This window comes from Chelonia mydas, chromosome 19, assembly GCF_015237465.2.
Source record: "Chelonia mydas isolate rCheMyd1 chromosome 19, rCheMyd1.pri.v2, whole genome shotgun sequence".
In the NCBI taxonomy this organism is placed as follows: Eukaryota; Metazoa; Chordata; order Testudines; family Cheloniidae; genus Chelonia; species Chelonia mydas.
In genome coordinates this window covers 4,759,244-4,780,092 of record NC_051259.2, presented here as the reverse complement: position 1 = coordinate 4,780,092, position 20,849 = coordinate 4,759,244, and the positions used below count along the sequence as shown (strand labels likewise).

Below are 20,849 nucleotides of genomic sequence, written 5' to 3'. Positions count from 1 at the left end.
TTGGGCGCATCGCCCTCTAAGCAGCTGTTTGACTTATAACGGGACAGGACACTTTTAATGAGCTAATGCATATTTGACACGCTTAAAATGCAGCATCACAAATGTTCTTGACTTCTTCAGCCGGCTTACCGATTTTTTACTCAACCGCCTACTAAAGTCACAAACCTATCAATTCTATTTACACTCAGCAAACAAGCTGGGCAAGACTTTTGTCTCCGAAGGCGTGCACGCATTTTAGCAAACAGAATCTACTGACACATATTTCAGAATATTGTACTGGAGCTATAAATAGGACATCCCACTTAACATAAAGTTAACTAACCCAAGTTTGCACCCAGAATTAGATCTGAACCCAATTTGACCTGGTTTTAAAGGTTTAAATTTAAGAAGTCTGTTATGACTAATTTAGTTTTATTTTTAAACACTCTTTTTCCATGTTCACGCTTCCTCTGAAGCTCACAGGCTTCTTTGAAAATTCCAGGGAAATTCTGAAGGAGTGCAGCACCCAATTCCTAGTGAATTTCAATGAGATTTGGCCACCTAAATCCCTTAGGCTCCCTTGAAATTCCCACTCTTTAAGGCCAAAAGGGACCATTTATTGTTATTGGTAATAGTATTGCAGAATTGCCTTGGAGCTCTCATGACGCACCAGGATCCCATTGTGCTAGGGAGCTGTAGAAACACAGAACAAAACAAAGACAGTCCCCCATCCCAAAGACCTTTTATTCTAATCTGATCTGCATAATACAGGCTGTGGAATTTCACCCCATGATTCCTGTAATGGAGGGAATTATTCTTCACTGCTTGCTAAGGGACACTATTGAACCCAGAGAGACAAGGCAGGTGAGGTAATATCTTTCGTTGGACCGACTTCTGTTAGAATCATAGAATATCAGGGTTGGAAGGGACCTCAGGAGGTCATCTAGTCCAAACCGCTGCTCAAAGCAGGACCAATCCCCAACTAAATCATCCCAGTTAGGGCTTTGTCAAGCCTGACCTTAAAAATATCTAAGGAAGGAGATTCCACCATCTCTCTAGGTAATCCACTCCAGTGCTTCACCACCCTACTAGTGAAATATCCAACCTAAACCTCCCCCACTGCAACTTGAGACCATTACTCCTTGTTCTGTCATCTGCTACCACTGAGAACAGTCTAGATCCATCCTCTTTGGAACCCCCTTTCAGGTAGTTGAAAGCAGCTATCAAATCCCCCCTCATTCTTCTCTTCTGCAGACTAAACAAGACCAGTTCCCTCAGCCTCTCCTCATAAGTCATGTGCTCCAGTCCCCTAATAATTTTTGTTGCCCTCCGCTGGACTCTTTCCAATTTTTCCACATCATGCTTGTAGTGTGGGGCCCAAAACTGGACACAGTACTCCCTGCTGCTCCTAGGTGGAGGAACAGCCACGAGGGCTCCGTGCACTGCCCCCACCCTGCTCCAAACGCTGGCACTGCAGCTCCCATTGGCCGTGAGCTGCAGCCAATGGGAGCTGCGGGGGCGGCACCTGCGGGCGGAGGAAGCAGCCTCGGTGCAGCAGGAACATGTCCCCGCTTCCAGAGAGCCGCCTGAGGTGAACGCCATCCGGATCTGGCATCCTGAAACCCCTCCCGTGCCCCAAACCCCTGCCCCGAGCCCGCTCCTGCACTCAAACTCCCTCCCAGATCCTGTGCCCCACACCCTCTCCCGCACCCCAACCCCCAGCCCCAAACCCCCTCCCACACCCAAACTCCCTCCCTCCATTGATAAGTATAAATCTTAGTTAACCAGAATTTTTGACTAACCGGCACTCTCCATTCCCCCAACATGCCAGATAAAGTTTTTCCTGTAGTTTTTATTGGGTCATTTAGCGCACTGGATGAGATACAGCACATGCAATAGGTATGAGTAGGATCCATGGGTCTTGAAAGGTGTCTTGTGCGGGATATTGATCATTTTAGCAGATGAGATATGTTAGCTTTGCATCTGTTGCTATGGCAGGCTCTGGTCCCACTTTGAGTTCGTGAGTCCTGGCCTGTGGGGAGCTCGCTTCTGATGATGAGCGTGGCAAGGTTGGGGGGTTGTTTAAGGCCAGAAGAGGGAGTTCAGGAAAGCTTTCTTTCAGGACGTAGTCCCCATCGAGTATGGGTTGTGATTGTTCAGTGATACCCTGCATGGGTTCCAGCGGATTCCAAGAATCAGTCTCAATATAACCGTGCTTTCAAAACTGCTGCTGGGCTAAGTACTCCCAGTCATCTGGGCAAAAATACTTCAACAACCCCTTCTTCCCACACCTTGAGTCCGCTTCTGCAAGCCTGACTCGTGGAAGTAATGCTTACTCAGAGGTGCAGCCCCACTAAATTCAACGGAGGTTTTTATGCAGGTCAGGACACTCACATGGGCTGTGGATTGCAGGGATCTAGGCCACTTTAAGAAATGTTGCTCTTCTGGTGTGAATTCAGATCGAGTATCTCGCACACATCAGCCACTATTTTATTTCTATTCAGGGTAGAGTAAATGTGCTTCACTAAACAACTCAGGTGCACAGCAGTGCCAGCTCGCTCCTGAGATGCGCACAAATACAGACCTATCTAAGTAAGAGTTTTGGAATTTGGCAACTCAATTAACAGGCTCCTCTCAGAAGGTAAAGACAAAAGAGATCTATGTTTGATCATCCGAGTCCACCACCCTTGGGCAGGGCAGGATAGTTCCCTTTACTCTATCAGCTCCAGGTTAATATAGGATTAATTCCCTACCATACAGTTTTTCCAGCCTAGTTTTGATCACCGCAGAGTATGGGGCTTCTTGCTGCAAGTTATGATGCTACAAAAAGCCAAAATAATGACATGTTTATTAAAAAGGTTTCTGGTTTGTACAGCCGCTTAGCAAGATACTGCCAGGATAAGTCATTTCCAAAGATGCCTGCTTATTTCTGCTTCTAAAACAGCAACGCCTTAGACTGTTAAAACAAGGACTTGTGATGGACGAAGGATGACCTGTTAGAGCACTGAGTCAGACGAGAAGGGTTGTGGTCGGGGCTTCCCATGAGAGCCTGGGCAAGTCACTTAACCTCTCTGTCCCTCAGTTCGCAGTCTTTAAAATCGGAAACACCATCATTTTGCTCCCTCACGGGGACGTTAGGAAGAACAATTCAGACATACTTGTGAGGTGCTCAGATAGTGATGAGTGCCATACTAGCACCTAGAGAGAAAATGGAGGGTACATTCATGATTTGTATGGCAGTAGCACCTAGAAGCCCCAGTAAAGGACCAGAATCCTATTGCACTAGGCGCTGTACAGACACAGGACAAAAAGTCACTACTCCAAAGAGCACACAATCTAAATATAAGATAAGAGACAACAGGTAGACCAACATCAATGAGGGAGGAACAATGAAACGAGACAACGTTGGTCAGCTTGATAGGTGGTGGTGGTTTATCCCCTCTTTCTAACTTCTGCTCTCCCCTCAGGCCCTTTTGATGCTTTTAGGACAACAATATTTTGTCTTAAGCCTGGGCCCACTCGTTGTACATTATAGAGACAGCAACGTTAGACCAGTTTGCTCTCAAAGCAGCAGCTTCCATGATTACACCGTTCTTGTATCTGGACCACCCATCCTTTGAAGTTTTTATAGCCCAGCTTGACAAAGTCCTGGCTGGGATGATTTAGTTGGGGATTGGTCCTGCTTTGAGCAGGGGACTGGACGAGATGACCTCCTGAGGTCCCTTCCAACCCTGATATTCTATGATCTGACACTTAATCCTGAATTCAGCAGCCTGACCCATCTCTAACGTATCTGTTATAGAAGGGAACAGGCTAGAAAGATTTCCAGAAAATGCACTTAATAAAGGTTTGTGTCCCAAGGAGAATTGTTTCCTCCCTTTTGTTGTGAGGAAGCACTGGTTGAATGGAATAAGAACAAACAGATTCTCCCCAGCACATTTATCCCTTAGGATATAGGGAAAGGAATTTAATTTTTGTGGGAACCTCTTGTTAAAATACTGGTGCCACACTGCTACAAGGCATCCTAGAGAGTAAAGTGTTCCTTAGATGGAGGGTTAAAAAAAAACCCACACAACACTCATTTATGTAAGACTAATATATCATCAGATATGATGCAAAATATTCCAACAGCCCTAGTGATGCCTTCCCCAGTAAGTACATACAGCTGCCGACATACATTCTTATTTATCTTCTACCGCAAGATGATGTTACAGAATAGACTGGATGTTGGGGCAAGCAGGTCCAGAGCACCGTGAATCTACTTGAAAGAGAGAACGTGGCAGGAAGAGACAAAAGACTGAATTGGGTAAATAAAACAGAACCCAACTCACAGACTTAAGGGAACATGCTTCCCGTGCCGGCTGTGCAGGGATGTGACCTTATTTTCCAGAACAAAATGGGTTACGTAAGACTATTCCGCCTCCTAATGGAGCTGCAGGTGTTCTTACACGGTTTATGCTCAATTTGATTTAACCACAGAACAAAATGCTAATGTTTACATAAAACGTGGAAAGGGTCATAGTACCAGCTAAGCAAAGCATTAAAAGTCTCAGCATGAGCTGCTGTTCCTTCCTTTCACTTTATAGCATCCTACTTAGGACAAAACACAAGATAAGAGGTAGCAGAAAGTGATACTGAGTGAGAGAAGTCTGATTTTGCCTCCCCCCCCCCCCCCACACACCATCAGTGACTGTCTGGTGAAAGACAAAGGAAGTCAGCCTATTTCTAACATCACCATCTCATACTCCAAGAGTCATTTGCGGGGTTTGAAGATGGGGCTTTCCACATGCAAGAACAGGCCTCCAGCACTTAAGCAAAAGGCATTAGCTAGCAGTATTAGCAGTATGTTATATTCCATGTTGGCCAACCACTGGCAAGGGACAGGACGCATTTTATAGGTGTGTTACATACACAGAGCTTTTCTTTTTTCTTTTTAAAGGGTAATCAGATGTGTCCAGCTGTTTCACAATACTTAGATTGTAACGTCTCTGGGGCTGGGACCAGCTTTTGTTTTTGTTTGTACAGAACCTCGCACAATGGAGCGCTGATGTGTTACTGAGTCTCAGACTATTCCACAATCATCATAATTAATAACAGTTCAAAAAACAAAGCATGCCCTTGGAGCTGTCGGACAGTTGAGGTTCTCAGCAGAGATAAATGGCTTCTTTTCTGCTGCCCATCATGTTGATCCATAGTTAGAATCAAATAAATTGGTACAATGGTTGCTATTAAAAAAATAATCCACCTTTGTCGGCAGATACCACACAGCAATATTTAAGATAACTACAGCTTTTCTCTATAATTGTAATACAAAATAACTGCAACAACAACAACAACAAAGTGGCTTCCATTTGCAAATGTGTTATTCATCTGGCAGATCGTAACAAATTTTTTGAATCACTCTCACAGTCTAGGTGACACTGATTCCTTTAGAAATACATCAGTTCCTTAATAGTTATAGGAGTATACACAGTGCTATAGTACAGTAAGATATGCAGCATCCGGTCACATAACACATGTCTCAAATACCCACCTGTGGCCACTACCAGGTGCATCAAAAATTATACGCTATCTTTTTAAACCTAAATATAACCCACCAGTTGTGCAATGTTCTACATGGAGAACAAACTCCTTCCTGACCCATGCAACAATCAGTTTATGCCCTGAAGCTTTTGACTGACTTATTTTAGCTCACACAGCTAAAAATATTGGTCATAAGGTTATCCATCCATTTCAAAAAAGAATCCAGATACGGTATTTGATTGATTTCCTAAGGCAAGGAAATCCACAGGCTGAATACATGATGTGCAGACATTGAGAAGGTCTAATTTCTATCAAGGAAATATATATTTCTATTCAGGCAGTAGCTCTAAAGACACATTATTTTCCCAGCAGAATGAGACACTAAAACCCTTTTGCCTTTATGCAAATCTTTTGACCCTTGCAGTCATTACAGTCTGTAGTGGCCGTGTAACAGTCAGACATGAATTTTAAATCTGACCACTGAAAAACCTATTATGGTAAAATCAGTTCATACGGCTGGGCAGGTTCTGAGTTCTCTATTGTGTCAATTTCTTGTCAGTTTTTTCTGCTTTCTACATTTTTGTATCAACTACACTACATTCAATGAGCATTTACCATTAACTTCAAATGGTGCAGAATCCGTCCCAAGTTCTTAAGTCTACTGAAACAATCAGCAAACATCTGACTACATGCTGTACAGAATGGTAACCTTTGGAACACATCACCACATGATACCACTTGAGCAAATAAATTGATTTGAAATAAGTTAATACTTGCCACAATGCAATGTGACCATCACGGTATATTTTTATATTTTTCAATCGTAAGTATAAGAAATATCAAGAAGGTGGTGGTAATTTTATGGGCGGGGGGTTAATTAGTAACCATAATGGCTTCCTGAACAAAAGGATTGCACACAGGTAAGAAGACCATCTGCAGCAAAATCAAACAAAAATTACAAGGGTTATTAATCCTTATGCTCCAAGGCATCAGCACCTTCTGGGGTCAGGAGGCATTGCCTCCCCTATGGAATGGCACTGCACAAACACCTGTAAATAGTGGCAATGTTTAACCTCTCTCTCAACCACTGGCCACTGTCAGAGACAAGATGTCAAATTAGATGGAGCATTGGTCTATTCTTGCATGGCATTTCCTTTAATCTGAGAGTGATCTGACATTTTATACCATGTTTCAGCCTTGAGGGTGCTTTTCTTTTTCCTTCCCCTCTCCAGCCAAGTTGTAAACACATTTAAGAATAAGGGTTTATGATGGAAGCACCGATTTAGCATGAAACTTGAAAGTCAAGACTGAGAATGCTACTTGGAGATAAAAAATGGAGGTAAAACATCCCTTCCTGGCACCAACCTATGCATCAACCACTCCTGTATTGGGACCTGGGGTCACACACAAGAGCAACAGATAAGCAATAGAGTAACAAACACAATAAGCAGCAGGAACCACGACTGCATGACTCATCAAGGGAAGTGTTAGGAACATATATCATCAGGCAAATAATACTTTTGTATTTAAAATTCAAGATGTATACTCCGGCTCAGGCTTGCTAATTGATTACACAAGCAAAGGGTCAATAAAAGGATCGATACTAGATGGTCTGCTGAAGCACACAAGGAATTGAACAGGAATGAAGTTGGGAACCAGCAACTATTTTGGTAAAACAACCCAGACACTTGTATATTTACTGACAAACTAGTCCTCTGAAGCTCCCTGAATCCACAAAGGATTATCAAGAAGCAATTCGCCATAGTCATAAAGAAACTAAAATTCCACTAGCTCCCAGAGGCTGCAGCCCTTTACATCAAGTTTTACCTCCTGTATAAAACTTTCTCCAGACCAGAGACTTTATGCCTATTTCTCTGCTGTCCTCTATGGTGTGCAGCCTGTAGCCAATGCAAAGTGGGTGTCCAACCCTACCCAATCAGAATGGTAGCATTTTATACCCACTTTACACTGGTGTGAATGATGGCACAAGATGCAGGCAGCAGGCCCAAAGTGCAAAGCAGTGGAGAATTAGATCCAGTGGTAAGCTTTCTAAGTCAGCCTGGCCTACCCTGGCACTGTTTATCTGCCACTTTAATAAAGCTGGCCTATTAAAACTGGCCGCAATTCATTCTGCTTATTAAAATACATGGAGAAAACAAAAAGTCACTACGCTGGATCTGAAAGTCCCTAGACTCTAAGCTTCCTTTAACACAACTAACTAGCTGTTCTATTGTGGGCTTCCAACAAAACTCTCAGCCTGCTGTCCCAATAGGTCACCTACCCTGCAGAGCAGAGGGTATTTGGGCTTTTTAAATGACCCTGGTGAAGCTTTTGTTTTGGTCAGAACGCACAACAGGAAATAGAAAATGGTCAGAAAACACAATATATGAAGAACATGAGGAAGAGAGGATTCCATGACGGAACCTATCAACCAGAGTCAGAGAACACTGAGATGGAAGATAACTATTACACTACCTTGCTTGTGCCCCATTCCAGGGTAGGATTGTTCCCCATGGTTTATTCTCCAGCGCAGTCTGAAACAATGCAGGCTATGGACCTTCCACCATTTCCCTTGAGAAGACTATTCCAACATCTTACAGTCAATCAGCTGCAGAAACATACCTCTGAACACCAAGGCACCCCTCATTTGAGACCCATCTGGAGATCTCTATCCCTTGCAAGTTTGCTTTACAGTTCCAGGGCATAAGGGTGCATAAAGTCTTGTGCAGGCCCTCAGCCTCGGGGTGAATTTCACCCCCTAAGCACAAAGTGAACCCAGTGACATGTATGCATGCCCCCTTCTAAAGATGGGGCAAAGCTGGGGCCATGTGAGAAGCTGCACTGGAGGAATGAGCATGAGGTTGGGAGATCAGGAGGTCCCAGTTTCTAATTATGGCTCTACCACAAAGTCTCTCTCTGTGGCCTTGGGCAAGTCATTTAATGTCACTGCCTCAGTTTCCCCACATGGGGATGATGATGGCAATGACCAGGGATTGTAAGAATCAGTTAATTAAATGGTTGCACACATTTAAAGCACTGTAAAGCACTCTATAAATTGTAAGTATTATTGTTCCTCCACATCTCTGGAGCTTTAGGGATTCTGTTAAAATTAAGCCTGGCTCTCAACTGCATCTTGTTTGGCTTTCACTTGGTTTCGTTTTGTTTTGAAACCAATATTCCACTGAATGCAATGCTGCCAGTCCCATGTAACTGCTCATGCTGCAGCATCTCTGATTCCATCTACAGCTGGAGGATCTTTCTAGCTATAGTTTTCTCATGATCATTAGTTTGTGTCCACTGATGTAAATATTAACATAAGGAAGCACTTTACCTCTGCAGGAGGGCAGTGGAAAATCCCAGGAGGCACTGTTTTCCGAATTGGCATGGCAAGTGAGCAAGGCATGTCCCTCCAAAAAGAAGCCCGGGTTGCAGCTATACCTCACTTTGTCTCCAATGCTGAATGTCGTCCCTTGCTGGATCCCATTCTGGAGTCTTCCCGGGTTTCCACATGTATGACTCAGTAAAACTGCCAGAGAGAAAATTGTTCCTGGTTAGTGAGAGATGCAAATTCCACTGCCTCCATCCAGTTAAAACACCCTCCTTCTTTTTTTGCCTCATGTATTATGACAAGGTTCGTTACATCAGATACAGAACCCAATTATATAATTAAATAAATGCACTGTCAGTTCAGCACCATTCCAGTACCAAAGCGAACGTATCCCTTAAAAGCAAAAAGCAAGCTCACTGACCATAGGATTTACCATATTGATTAGTTCATGGCCCATCAAGTCTGGTATGTTACCTTCCCTAGTGATAATGCTTCACAAAAGGGTAACCTCTTCCAGTAACTCACCGAAACAACTGTGCTAAGCTCTGCACAGGAGAAGCGTATTCCTTCCCAACTCCTACAAGGAATCTGTGACATTCTGTACCTTGGGGAGTGCCCTGTAACCGCCCTTTTTCCTCCTTTATATATGATTGTGATCTTACATATAAAGCATGCCTTGTAAGATATCAGAGGAAAGGTCATGATCTGCTGGAAGTCATTTCTCTATCCATAAATGTGTATCATAAGTGCATATGAAGTTATAAGAATTGTGTTGTACGGTTCTCACTAAAACATGCTGCAAGTTCGGGAATCAGCCAGATATTAGCTCCCCAGAGGCAACAGCCAGGAAAGTAACCAACACCCGGGGCGGGGTGTTAATCAACCCATCAACCACCATTGTCCAGCAAGGGAGCTACAATGCAATGACTCACCTGCACGAGGCCACACCAGAGGTATCGCTCAACCTTGCCTGGAGACTCAGCAATGCACCCAGACATGCCTGGACTTGTGTTTTCCAAGCACATAGACTGAGGATATAAAACAGACACAGTGGCCACATGCTGGGCCTTTCTCCTTCACCCACCTACTCTGCAAACAACAAGGACACCCTGCAGACTCCAACTAGGGGACTAGCCCAGATTTCAAGGGTGAAATCTGTATACTATGGACTGCAATATCCAGTGGGGTGAGAAAAACTGCTTAATCTAGATGTTGCCCAGTCTAATAGGGTTGAGAGCTTAGACTGCGTGCTTATATTTTATTCTGGTAACTAACTGACTTTTTGCTATCACTTAATATCACATCAAATCTATCTTTTGTAGCCAATACTTTTCTTTTACTGTTTATCTTTACCAGTGAGTTTGTATGAAGTGTGTGGCAAATCTGCTCAGGTCTTGCAAAGGCTGGCGTATATCCACTTTCCATTGATGAAGTGGTGAACCAATTAATAAATCTGATTGCTCGTCTTGAGCAGTGCAAGATGGTATATTCCCGAGGTACAGTGCTGGGAGCTGAGGGGAGATTTGACTGCTGCCTTTCCTTGTGTGATTCATGAGTGGCTCTGGGACCATTCATGCAATCTAGCTGGGTGTTGGGTCTCCACATGTGGTTGTGCTGAGTGATCACAGCTCCTGGAGGGGTTTGCTGTTGGTCACTAGCAAGGCATGTGAGCGACAGCCCAGGCTGGAGAGAGTTCAGGGGGCACAGCAGTCCCACAGTCCCAGGCTGCATCCTGGGGATCCCATCACAGAATCACGATATTTTCTCTATTCATTTTAGGTATTTACAGTATGAAAATCTCAATAGATGATGTTTTACTCAGGAACTCAATGTTATTCAATGGCATTCACTAGATGGGGCACAAAATATTCTGCAATACAGGTGAAATTGTGTAAGTCTTTGTGTAATGGTATATGAAATGGCAAAGTCTTGAATAAGCAATTATTCAAGACAAAAAGACTCCAGAGTCAGCACTTTAGGTTTCACATATATGGCTAGATCCTCAATTAGTGTAAAATTAGCATATCTCCAATGAAGGTAACAGAGTTACACTGATTTACATGAGCTAAGGATCTGGCCCACAATATCCAATTTTAATGTCAAGTAGGCAGCAGCAGCAGAAACTGTAATAAATCCTACAATTTTTCACCAATGACTTTGTTCAGCAGCCCTAGAGAATCAGTATCAAACTCTACAGGCTCCCATAAAACACTCCAAAAAGATCAAGTCTATTCAGGTTTTTCGTGCCTGATGCAAAGCGCAACAAAGACAATGAAAAGACTACTACTGGCTTACTCAGCTTTGAATCAGGCCCTTATGAACCATCTCCCTTCCTCAGCAATGCAACACTGCAGGAAATATAATGGAGAAGAGTTTCTGTTTCAGAGCTGATTTAGTGTTTACTGCACACACAGGAATTTTGTCAAGGGCATGCACAAAAAGGATGAATTCCTGAGAGCACAGGGAAGTTTAGTCTGAGATCCTGCTAAGGAGAAGAGCACGAGTAATAGCAAAATGAGATGCTAAGTAGAGGTAGCAGAGGAAAACAAACCTAGAACTGTGCACAGCCAGGTGAAATGAAGTGAACATTCATCACGACGTATTTAGCCGCTGTAATTGGCATAATGGCACCGTGCTACCGCCCTGCCACATGGAAACATTTTAGAAGAGTGACTCAATTTTCTGCTGTGCCTTGCACAGAAAGCCAGGCCCAGCTGGTAGAACCAGCATCAAATCACTTTAAACCTCATTGCATCTAAAACAGCCAAGCCCCTGCAGGAAGGGGTTCTATGCCGCCATCTATAAACAGACACTGTCCATTGTGGTAAAGAGGCAAGACTTGGCTGTAATGAATATAAGGGGGGATTCTTTTATTGAGGCTGCTGGACAAACAGACAAAGTAACTGACTGACCGACCCTGCGGTTCCCTAGTGCTCCAGTTCCCAGGTTAAACAGAAACTGAATTGCCGAGGGTTCCATTAATTCTAATGGGAGATGCATCGAAATCTTTTTGGACTGTTTTGAAAACCTCAGCACTGCCCCTGTTTTCCCTCCCACTCTTTTTTCCATCTCTTCTATTTAAAATATAAGCTCTTTGAGATGGGGACCGTCTCTTACTAGGTGTCTGTACAGCATCTAGCAGAATGGGACTTATTGTAATACAAATACTACTTCCAATAATAATGGCTTCCCTTCCCTGTGCCTCAGTTTCCCCTAGAAAGCCTCTTAGATACCATGGTAATGCCTACCTATATTGAAACCCAGATAGGGAAGAAAAGAGAAGATGATGCTTATAACAGAGTCTTTGGAAAGAGCTTAGAATTAAGCGCTTCACATTAAAATTAGTTTCAGAGTAGCAGCCGTGTTAGTCTGTATTCACAAAAAGAAAAGGAGTACTTGTGGCACCTTAGAGACTAACCAATTTATTTGAGCATAAGCTTTTGTGAGCTACAGCTCACTTCATCGGATGCAACCGATGAAGTGAGCTGTAGCTCACGAAAGCTTATGCTCAAATAAATTGGTTAGTCTCTAAGGTGCCACAAGTACTCCTTTTCTTTTTATTAAAATGAGTGCCTCCATGGAGTGCATGAATAGGCATCCACCAACAACTTTGGCAGACACACATGGAGTTACTAACTATATTAAAAAGAAATTCATAGGCGGGGGGAGATATTGTTAAATATGCCGAACGGGTTGAGAATCGGTGTAGAACTAATGTTTCATTTTCTGCAATGAAACTCAAAGACTCAATTTAATTAAATTACTAATGTAAATTTTTTTAATGAACCCACTCCTTCTTTTGTGCTTTCTCCCTTTAAAATTAATGACTAGAACTTCGCTATAAATACGAATCTATCATTTTTAAAAGTCACTCTCCAACACTAGCTGCTCTTTATTTAATGAACCGTTAAGAATTGGACAACCCCGACCTGCATCATATCTTGAGATCATCTTTGAAAAAATGGGATCTCATTTAAAAATTCTGCTTCATTTGTCTACATTAACTAACGTCGTGTTACTGGGCAGACGATGCCCAGAGGCCTTTTGCGCATAGGAGATAAGATGGCACTAGCTCCTTGTTCACTTCGGGTTCAGTCGTGATCCCTTGCCGCATACCTTCGCTGGGCAGACAGATGCACCCTGTCACCATGTGCCAGAAGGAGAACAGGCTCCACAATGCTGCTTCTCCTCCTGCCTCACGTGGGTTGGGGCAGGCAGGCGCACCAAGTGGCCGGATCCTTTGCCTGCCACATCCGGTGAGGTCATGCTGGGGCAGAGAATGAAGTAAATGTGTCCCAAGACAAGGGCTAGTACAGACTACTTCCTTCAGGAGCAAGGGGAAAGTCAAGGACCAGAATGTGACTCTCGCTGTCGCAATCAGCTTACTGCCCTACTCCTGAGCCAAGGCAGCTGCATGCTGCTTCTGACTAGGGCTGCACTGTCTGTAAGGCCTTTGAGTAGCACAGCATTAAAAAAAAAAAAAATGTCCTTTCAGGTCTCCCACCTGGTTCATTCCAACAGCAACGCAAGCAAAGGCCTGCCTTTGAGTTCTGTGCATGACTTATAGGGCCCACTTCAACACAAACGCTTTTGCAGCAATGAATTTGTGTTTCTATTTCAAAATTTCTTAGAGGAGATATTATTGCTCATACTTGGCTGGTTCTAACAGCCAGCCTCTTTGATTGCCCGGGAGGTTAACAGAACGGTATTATTTACCCAGATGTCACATGGAAGAGTATTATTGAAGCTTTGTCCTGCCCGTTCACCAATTCCACTGTAAATTGGCAGCATGGATTTTTCTCCCCATAAGAGCTGTGTTCCTAACCATCAACATAATAGTTTCCAGTGACTGTATGGAAATGAATGCAGCCATAGACCAGATTGATACAGCTGAATTGAAGCTCCTGGCTTTTGTGTTTGTTTGAACTAAAAATCTGTTTCTCTGCATGATAAATTGATGGCAGTTTGGTTTATTTATCTTGGTTTCAACCCAGTGTCAAGTTGTATTTGCTTTGGGAGATGGGAGTGAGGATTTAATGTATTATTATTTTTTATTATTATTATTCCAATAGCACCTAAAGGGCACAGCCAAGATTCAGGCCCTACCGTGCTAGGTGCTGTACAAACACCTGTTAAAAAGGCAGCCCTGAAGAGCTTACAATCGAAACAGATGGAAGGGGCAGGAAGGGGATGTGATTTGTACATACAAGGTGACACAACAGGGCAGTAGCAGAGCCCCGGACAGCAGCCAGCTCACCTGAATCCCAGAGAAGTACCAATATCCACTAGAGAGCCCTGCCTCTCCAACTCAGTTCAATCACTGCTTAGGTTACGTGCAGCCGCTGTGAGTGGCTGCTGGTCACTTGCTAGGATTACCTGGGTCTCTCTCACTTATTTGTTTTCCTGCCATTGTGGGGTCCTCTGACATTGGTGCCCGTCGGTCGCACCGACTGCCTCCCTGCAGCACATAACAGGCTGTAAGACTGCAGGGTGTAAGACTTTGGTCTAATTTTGGCTGTTGGGCTTGGCGTGCGTGTGCTGGATGGTGTGGGCGGCTTGTCACGTGCCAGGGGGGTCAGACTAGAGGGTGGTTTCTTCTGGCCTTAAACTTTATGATTTATCTCATAAGAAGAAAAAAAAAAATCTTCCGAAGACAAGATATTAAACTTCAGGTAAGGAAAAGGTCAGCCAGGCCTAAACATCCAATTGTAATTCCCTGCAGCCTTCCTACGATTCTGCAGCATATCCCTCAAAGTCCCCCAGAAACAAACTTCAAATTAATTTGTACATACCGGCTGCTCCCTGTCTCTGACCCCTTCGTTGGCTTCCTCTTTCCTGCATTTTAATTCAAGCTCCGCTGTCCTCGTCTCCAGGCAGCCATGCTGGTTTCCCCACCCCTCACCCCACCTATGCGTCTTCCCTCATTTCACTCTCACGCCCTACATACTTCTCTCCCTTCGCCTCCCCTCCTCTCCTGGAACATCCTCCCACATCCTGTGCACCACATGCCCTGCATTCCCACCTTCAAACCCTACCTGAGGCCCACTTCCTGGGCAAAGCCAGATTCCACGAAGTTGATCACACCCCAGGTAGGCCCCAATCCAGAAAGTCGCTCGCTGGTTCCGGTCGCATGTGGCCTGCAACGGAGCTACAGATTTGGAGGGAGCCAGAAGAGAGCTGAGCACCTGCCACTGTCTATCCTCACTGCCAGCTAAGCACAGCACTTGCCAGAGCTCCCCCCAGGCCCAGAGACACACTCGTCGTATTTCAGAGATCCCAAACCCTTCCCTGTCTTCACTCCTCTTGGGTGCAGCTCCCCATTCCTTTTTGTGCTCTGTTGTTCTCAACTGGCTCCACTTGGTTCTCACCCCATTTCATCCCTACGTTAAGCATCACTGTGCTGGACAATTGCAAAAGATAGTGGGAGTCACAATCGCCACAACTTGCTGTCTCTCCTCCTCATTCCTGCTCATTCAAAATTAATTAGTAGTTTTGAAGTCATCAGCCGTGACTCAGTGCATCCTTGGACAGAATCCCACCATCAAGGAGTATTCAGCCTAATTGCATCAGCCTTTCCTAAACCTTCATCAGCTCAAAAAAAAAGAAAGAAAGAAAGAAAAGATGCTTCCCGTCCCATTTGTCATGTGAAACATTTGAGCTATTGCACCATTTCAGGTAGCTTCAAACACGAACAACAACAATCTACTTATTAGCCATTCAGGGTAAATGTCTTTTCTCGCTCCTACTCAGATTAATCTACGGACTTATTTTCTCCCTTTATATTGCTCAAGTGTAAAATAACGCCAACATTTAATAGATCTAGGTACTATCTCCTACTCTATTACTCTATTTACATGGCTAAAAGAAACATTTTTATGGCCTGAATTATCGATGGTTGTTTATAACAGCTATATTTTAATGCTATTGTTGTTCTAACCTTGAAGCCTTAACAAGGAGGACAACTTTTATGATACAGGGCCTCATGTAATCTCTGTCCCAATTAATTCACACTCCCAGCAAAAAAACAAAGCTAATGCGTTGGTGGGCTCCAGAATAAAATGAATGAAGCAAAACAAGTCTTCAAGAAGTGTTAGAGGGAGCTGAGAGAGAAAGTGAGATGGGCAGACCTGTCAGGATACAACTAACTCAGACACTTCTGCGCATCCTAGAAACATTTTCAGAAGTTTCATTTCAGTTGCTTTTTTCCAACTTCCTTTTGCATTCCCGTGTGCCTCCTGGATCCATCTGCGATTGGAAGTTGAAGCCCCGAAATGCCACGGAAAAGGAAACTCTTCTAATTCCAGTCCAACCCAGGACAGGAAGTTCCAGGGTTCTTCCAAGAAAAACAAACAAAACGTCTGCACCGTATTTTTCACCATCCCAGAAACAAGCAGGAGAGGAAATCCTTACAGGAGAGCATGTTCCCATGAGATTTCCACCTCTGAATGGCAGTCACAAGAGTAACCAGGCTTCAAGTGGCTGCCAGGCCCAGACCAGGACATGCTAAGATTTGCCTATCACTGCCTTAGAGGCATGGGGTTCCTTTCTTTTCCCCAGAATTCCAGAGGATCATAGGAGGCTTGAGACAGAATAGAAAGGGCGGGCTACATCCATCGTGCCTCACCAACAACCTTCCCATGCTGACCAGTTGATGACCGATCAGGTGCCCCTTTTCCAGTGGACAATGCGTGTGCTGTGGAATCCCCTTTCAAGGCTCCACAGGAGGCGGTGAGTGGCGAAGACCCTGGAGATGTGCTGCTGAGAAACGAGAGAAGGGAAGAGTGCCCCAGACTTTGGAAAAAGGCACAAGACCTCCCACATGGATGGCCACAGTTTGCAGCAGATTGTAAGTACTGGGATGGCTGAACCCGCTGCCCACTGCATAGCGGGGCAAGACTTCTCCTGGAGCAGGATCCACCAGAAAGAACCGCTCTCATTTTCCACCCTTCCCATTCCTATAGATTTTTCCATGGCAATCTGGCCCAATGAGCTTGGGATCTTCCTAATTTATACTCACATCAATATACTTCAACAATTTGCTGCTGACAAAGCAAAACCCTGAATCCAAACCACCTGCAAGAGCTGATGTGTCCAGGCAGAGGTTGCAGAACCCAAACCAAGAGCCAACGCCTGATTTAAAAAGACATCCTTAATTTTATTAATTAATTTAATAATTAGCTCATAACGTGTCACTGCTCTGCCACACCAGTACCGGCTACAGTACTGGGGGGTAAGAGGCGGCTTAAAAATCATTAGAGACAGAGGGGTTTTGTTTGCAGGGAAGAACGCTTTTATTTGGCTACCTAAATGGTCTGTATCTACTTTGGCAGAATCTCAGGAGTGGAACCTTGCAACTGCATTCTTGTTCCTGATGGACCCAACATCACCAGAAGCCAATCCAGGGAGTAACCCGAATTTACGATTTCATATGTTGCTTTTTCCCTTTCCACAGGGGTGAACTGTAATAAGAAAGCTTAATGCCAGCAAAAAGCCTATGCAACACGGAAGTATTGCACAGACCTTTTGCTGGAACGGGGGTGAATTTTGACTTAGGTGAAGAAATACCATTTTCTCCTTTCCCTGCCCATAACTTTTCAGCTAAGTGTGCTGGGGATGCCCTACAGTCCTTTAATGTATATAATCTGTGTTTTAGTGTGACCCGTTTTAGTTCAGAAGGACATTTTTAACCTTCAGAATAAGTGTTCACCATGTGCTCCAGAAATGGAAATAAATGGTATCTTTTCCATTTCATTTTATTCTTTTTTATGTCGTGATTCATTTCCAGTACAGCCAAAAGAGATAAAGGTAAATGAAAAATATTTTCTCCCTCTAATATTACTTTGTTCGCTAAAAAACAGTCAGATACTTCTGGATAGTAATGAACTAGGATACTTCATCATCCATCTTATTTATGGTAGTAGTTTTCGTGCTTTTTTGCAGATCCACTTTCAGTTTTCCATTTCCCTTGTTGTAGTGTGCTGGTGCAAGTTTGCCATCATCTTCCAAGAGTACCACGCAGGCAAATAAGGAGCCTTTAAATCAGCCGAACAAAAAAGAAGAAATCATTCCTTATGGAAATAGGAATATAGCTGAGCCCCATCTGTATCATCTCACCATTTCCGTGTTCTTCAGTATTTTTTTCTTCCCTCAGCCCTTTCACATCGAGAGTATGGACAAACCTGTCAAGATAGAACAAGTGACCTGGACAGCTTTGCTCATCCTAGAAACACTTTTGGAGGTTGCCTTTCAGTTGCTTTTGCATTCCCTTGTGCTTCCTGGATCCAGCTGGAGCAGGCACCAAAATGCCATGAGAAAGGCGACTCTTCTTCTTCCAGTCCAACTGGGGACAGGCAGTTCATCAGTAAAGCATCAGCCTATGCCAACATATCATCACACAATAGTATCGGAGACACTACATGTTTTCCCTGTACTTTGAATAAGAAATGATTGTTGTATTCCAGACCCACTGTTAATTGAGTCTATCTAGGCACTTATAGAACCCCAATTATAGTAGTATTCATATGCCTACCAAATATGTATGGATTTATCCTCACAACCCCCTTCTGAGATAGAAAAGGATTATTACTGCCATTTACGGATGGGGAACGGAGCCAGAGAAAGTAAACAACTCACCCGAGGCTGCAGAAGTTTGTGCAGATCTGTGTACAGAACTTAAATCTCTTGAGTTCCAGTCCAATGTCTTGATCACAAGCCTCTCCTTTCCGATTGTTGACTTTTTAAATATACAGTGAGTATACTCCTGTACACAGCACATCACAAATAGACTGTGTATGTCAAGGACCAAGAAGTTAATGTCCACTTTGTTTATCTTCTCTATGGTTTCCTAAGACTACAGACTATAGCTTCGATTCAGCAAAACATTTTAAGCACATGCTTAAGACATATTCTGTGGGACTGGAGCGCATACTTAACTTTAACACACAACTGATCAGCTGAATCAGGACTTTATTTCTGAACATCCATTCTTCAAAGCTTTTCCTTAAGAGCTTTTGAGGCACTGAAAGCTTCACTGAACGTAACACTGAAACGTGCCATAAGAGATGCAACACCTGACATACTTCTAGAGTCAATTTTGCCCAGAAGCATTAGACCCCTATGTGCTTCATTGACTACAGACTTGAAAGAAAACAACGTAGAGTTCGAGCTTCCAATTATTTTCTCATGAGCTTAATTTTGCTAGCATGGGTCCCAATACATCAGTCCACCCTTCTTCAACAAAGCACTTCAGCACGTTTTATGTTAGGCAAGTGCGTAAGACCCACTGACTTCAATGAGATTTAGACACGAGCTTACCTGCTTCACTGATCTGGGGCCATGAACAATCCCACTGAGCTATGTGAGACTGAGATTTTATGAGAGTTATGGATGGTTGCAGTTCGAGGCCATAGGCTTCAAATACAAAGCACAACAATCAAAGATGAGATCTAGTAGGTGTCCATATTCAAGTAGCTTCCAAGGGCTTATGAAAGACAATGCGTGGACAGAGTGACCACCCTGCTCTTTTTTTTCCCACTACACCCTTTTTATTGACAAAAGAATGGTAGAGGTTTTCAGACACTGGAGAAGGAAGATATGAATCACGGTAACAGGTAGAAGCTCCTACTGGTCTTTCAGTTCCTTCAGTCTTCTGATGGCAGATTTGACTGTCACTGCAGAGGTGGTGTTATAGGTCCAGGCTCATGCAGAGCAGTCCCTTACTCCGAGTAGTCCCACTAAAAATCAACAGCGCTGCATGAAAACAAGATAGCTGAATCTGGCCTGTTATAATTAATCAAATAATTAAGGAGAAAAAAAAATCACAGATTTCCTACAATCAGTTTGTCATTACAAGCAGAATTAATTAAAGTGGCTTTATGAATCACATTTTTTAAAATCATCTGTTTTGAGCACTGATAGCCAGGGGGATTAAACATAAATAAAATCACACGCAGAAAGGTCTCCAGATAAGTGAGGAGTTGGGATCTGCAACATTTGGGACTTCAAGCTATTCATTATTTATTCTTCTGAATTTAAATATAATCACCTTGCTGAGTTCAGAAGAGAAAATGTGAGCAGGATGAAACCACTGACTGAGGTGCCAATCCATAGGTAGGCCATGAATCAGGGCACATTAGCACCGCATGAGCTTTAAGCTGGTGCTTAATTCCCACTGATGAAAAGGGCTCTTACGTATGCTTCCTGAATCAGGATGCATTCTGGAATTGGGACCCTATTCAGCAAAGCACTTAACTTTAAGCATGTGCTGCTGTCCCACTGCCTTCAATGCACCTTAAATACAAGCTTACAATTAAGCATTTGCTTAAGTGTTTTGCTGAGTAGGAATGGACTTAAGCAGGGGTTTAAATGCTCTGCTGAACTGGGGTCTAACACCTTTTATGCTAAGATTAATAAAATTAAATGAGTTTGCTTTTTCATTATTTCTTTATTTTTAATCTTTGATCAGGGCCAAAAGTTTCAAGATAAAAAACAAATCCTATGTTCTCTTCATAACATCAAAGGCCAGTAACAAAAAACAGCTACAGGGAAGGTTATCAATATAGGAACCAAACCATCACACAGGTACCACATAGCCCTAGACTGCAGGTGCCAACTCTGCATTTAAAATGTTTCCCTCCTTTATGCATAACACCAGCGTGGAAAAAGGGTGCGAAAATTGGAAATCCAGATCTGAAGTGATTCTATCTAGACACTGGGTGCCAGTGTTGATCCACTTTGTATTATGCTGGAGAGTTTCCCTTTTGACAAGGGACACTTTTCATTTTTGTGAAGAAACCACTTAAATACTTCCAATTGTAAAGGCTACAAAGTTTGTCTCCTTATCGACTTTCTCTAGCTACTGCCCGGTTGCAGAGGAATAAAAACCTACTGCCAAGTACACTGATAAATAAAGTGAATGAAAAAGTAATTTGAGAGAGAGAGAGAGAGAGAGATTAGCTATGATTTTTTTTACCCTCACTCTTTCTTTTTTTGGATGGGGGAGGTGAAGCAGTGCATGTCA

At 43.4% G+C, this 20,849-nt stretch overlaps 1 protein-coding gene across 2 annotated transcripts in view; it reads right to left on the bottom strand.

Moving 5' to 3' along the window:
• The window catches only part of CSMD2 (CUB and Sushi multiple domains 2), a 563,293-nt gene that overhangs the window by 380,426 nt on the left and 162,018 nt on the right, over nt 1–20,849 (bottom strand). For both annotated transcript variants that reach the window (XM_037881906.2, XM_043532277.1), the window contains one exon: nt 8,834–9,028. In XM_037881906.2, coding sequence (XP_037737834.2) covers nt 8,834–9,028 — 195 coding nt within the window. The remainder of the gene's footprint in view (nt 1–8,833; nt 9,029–20,849) is intronic.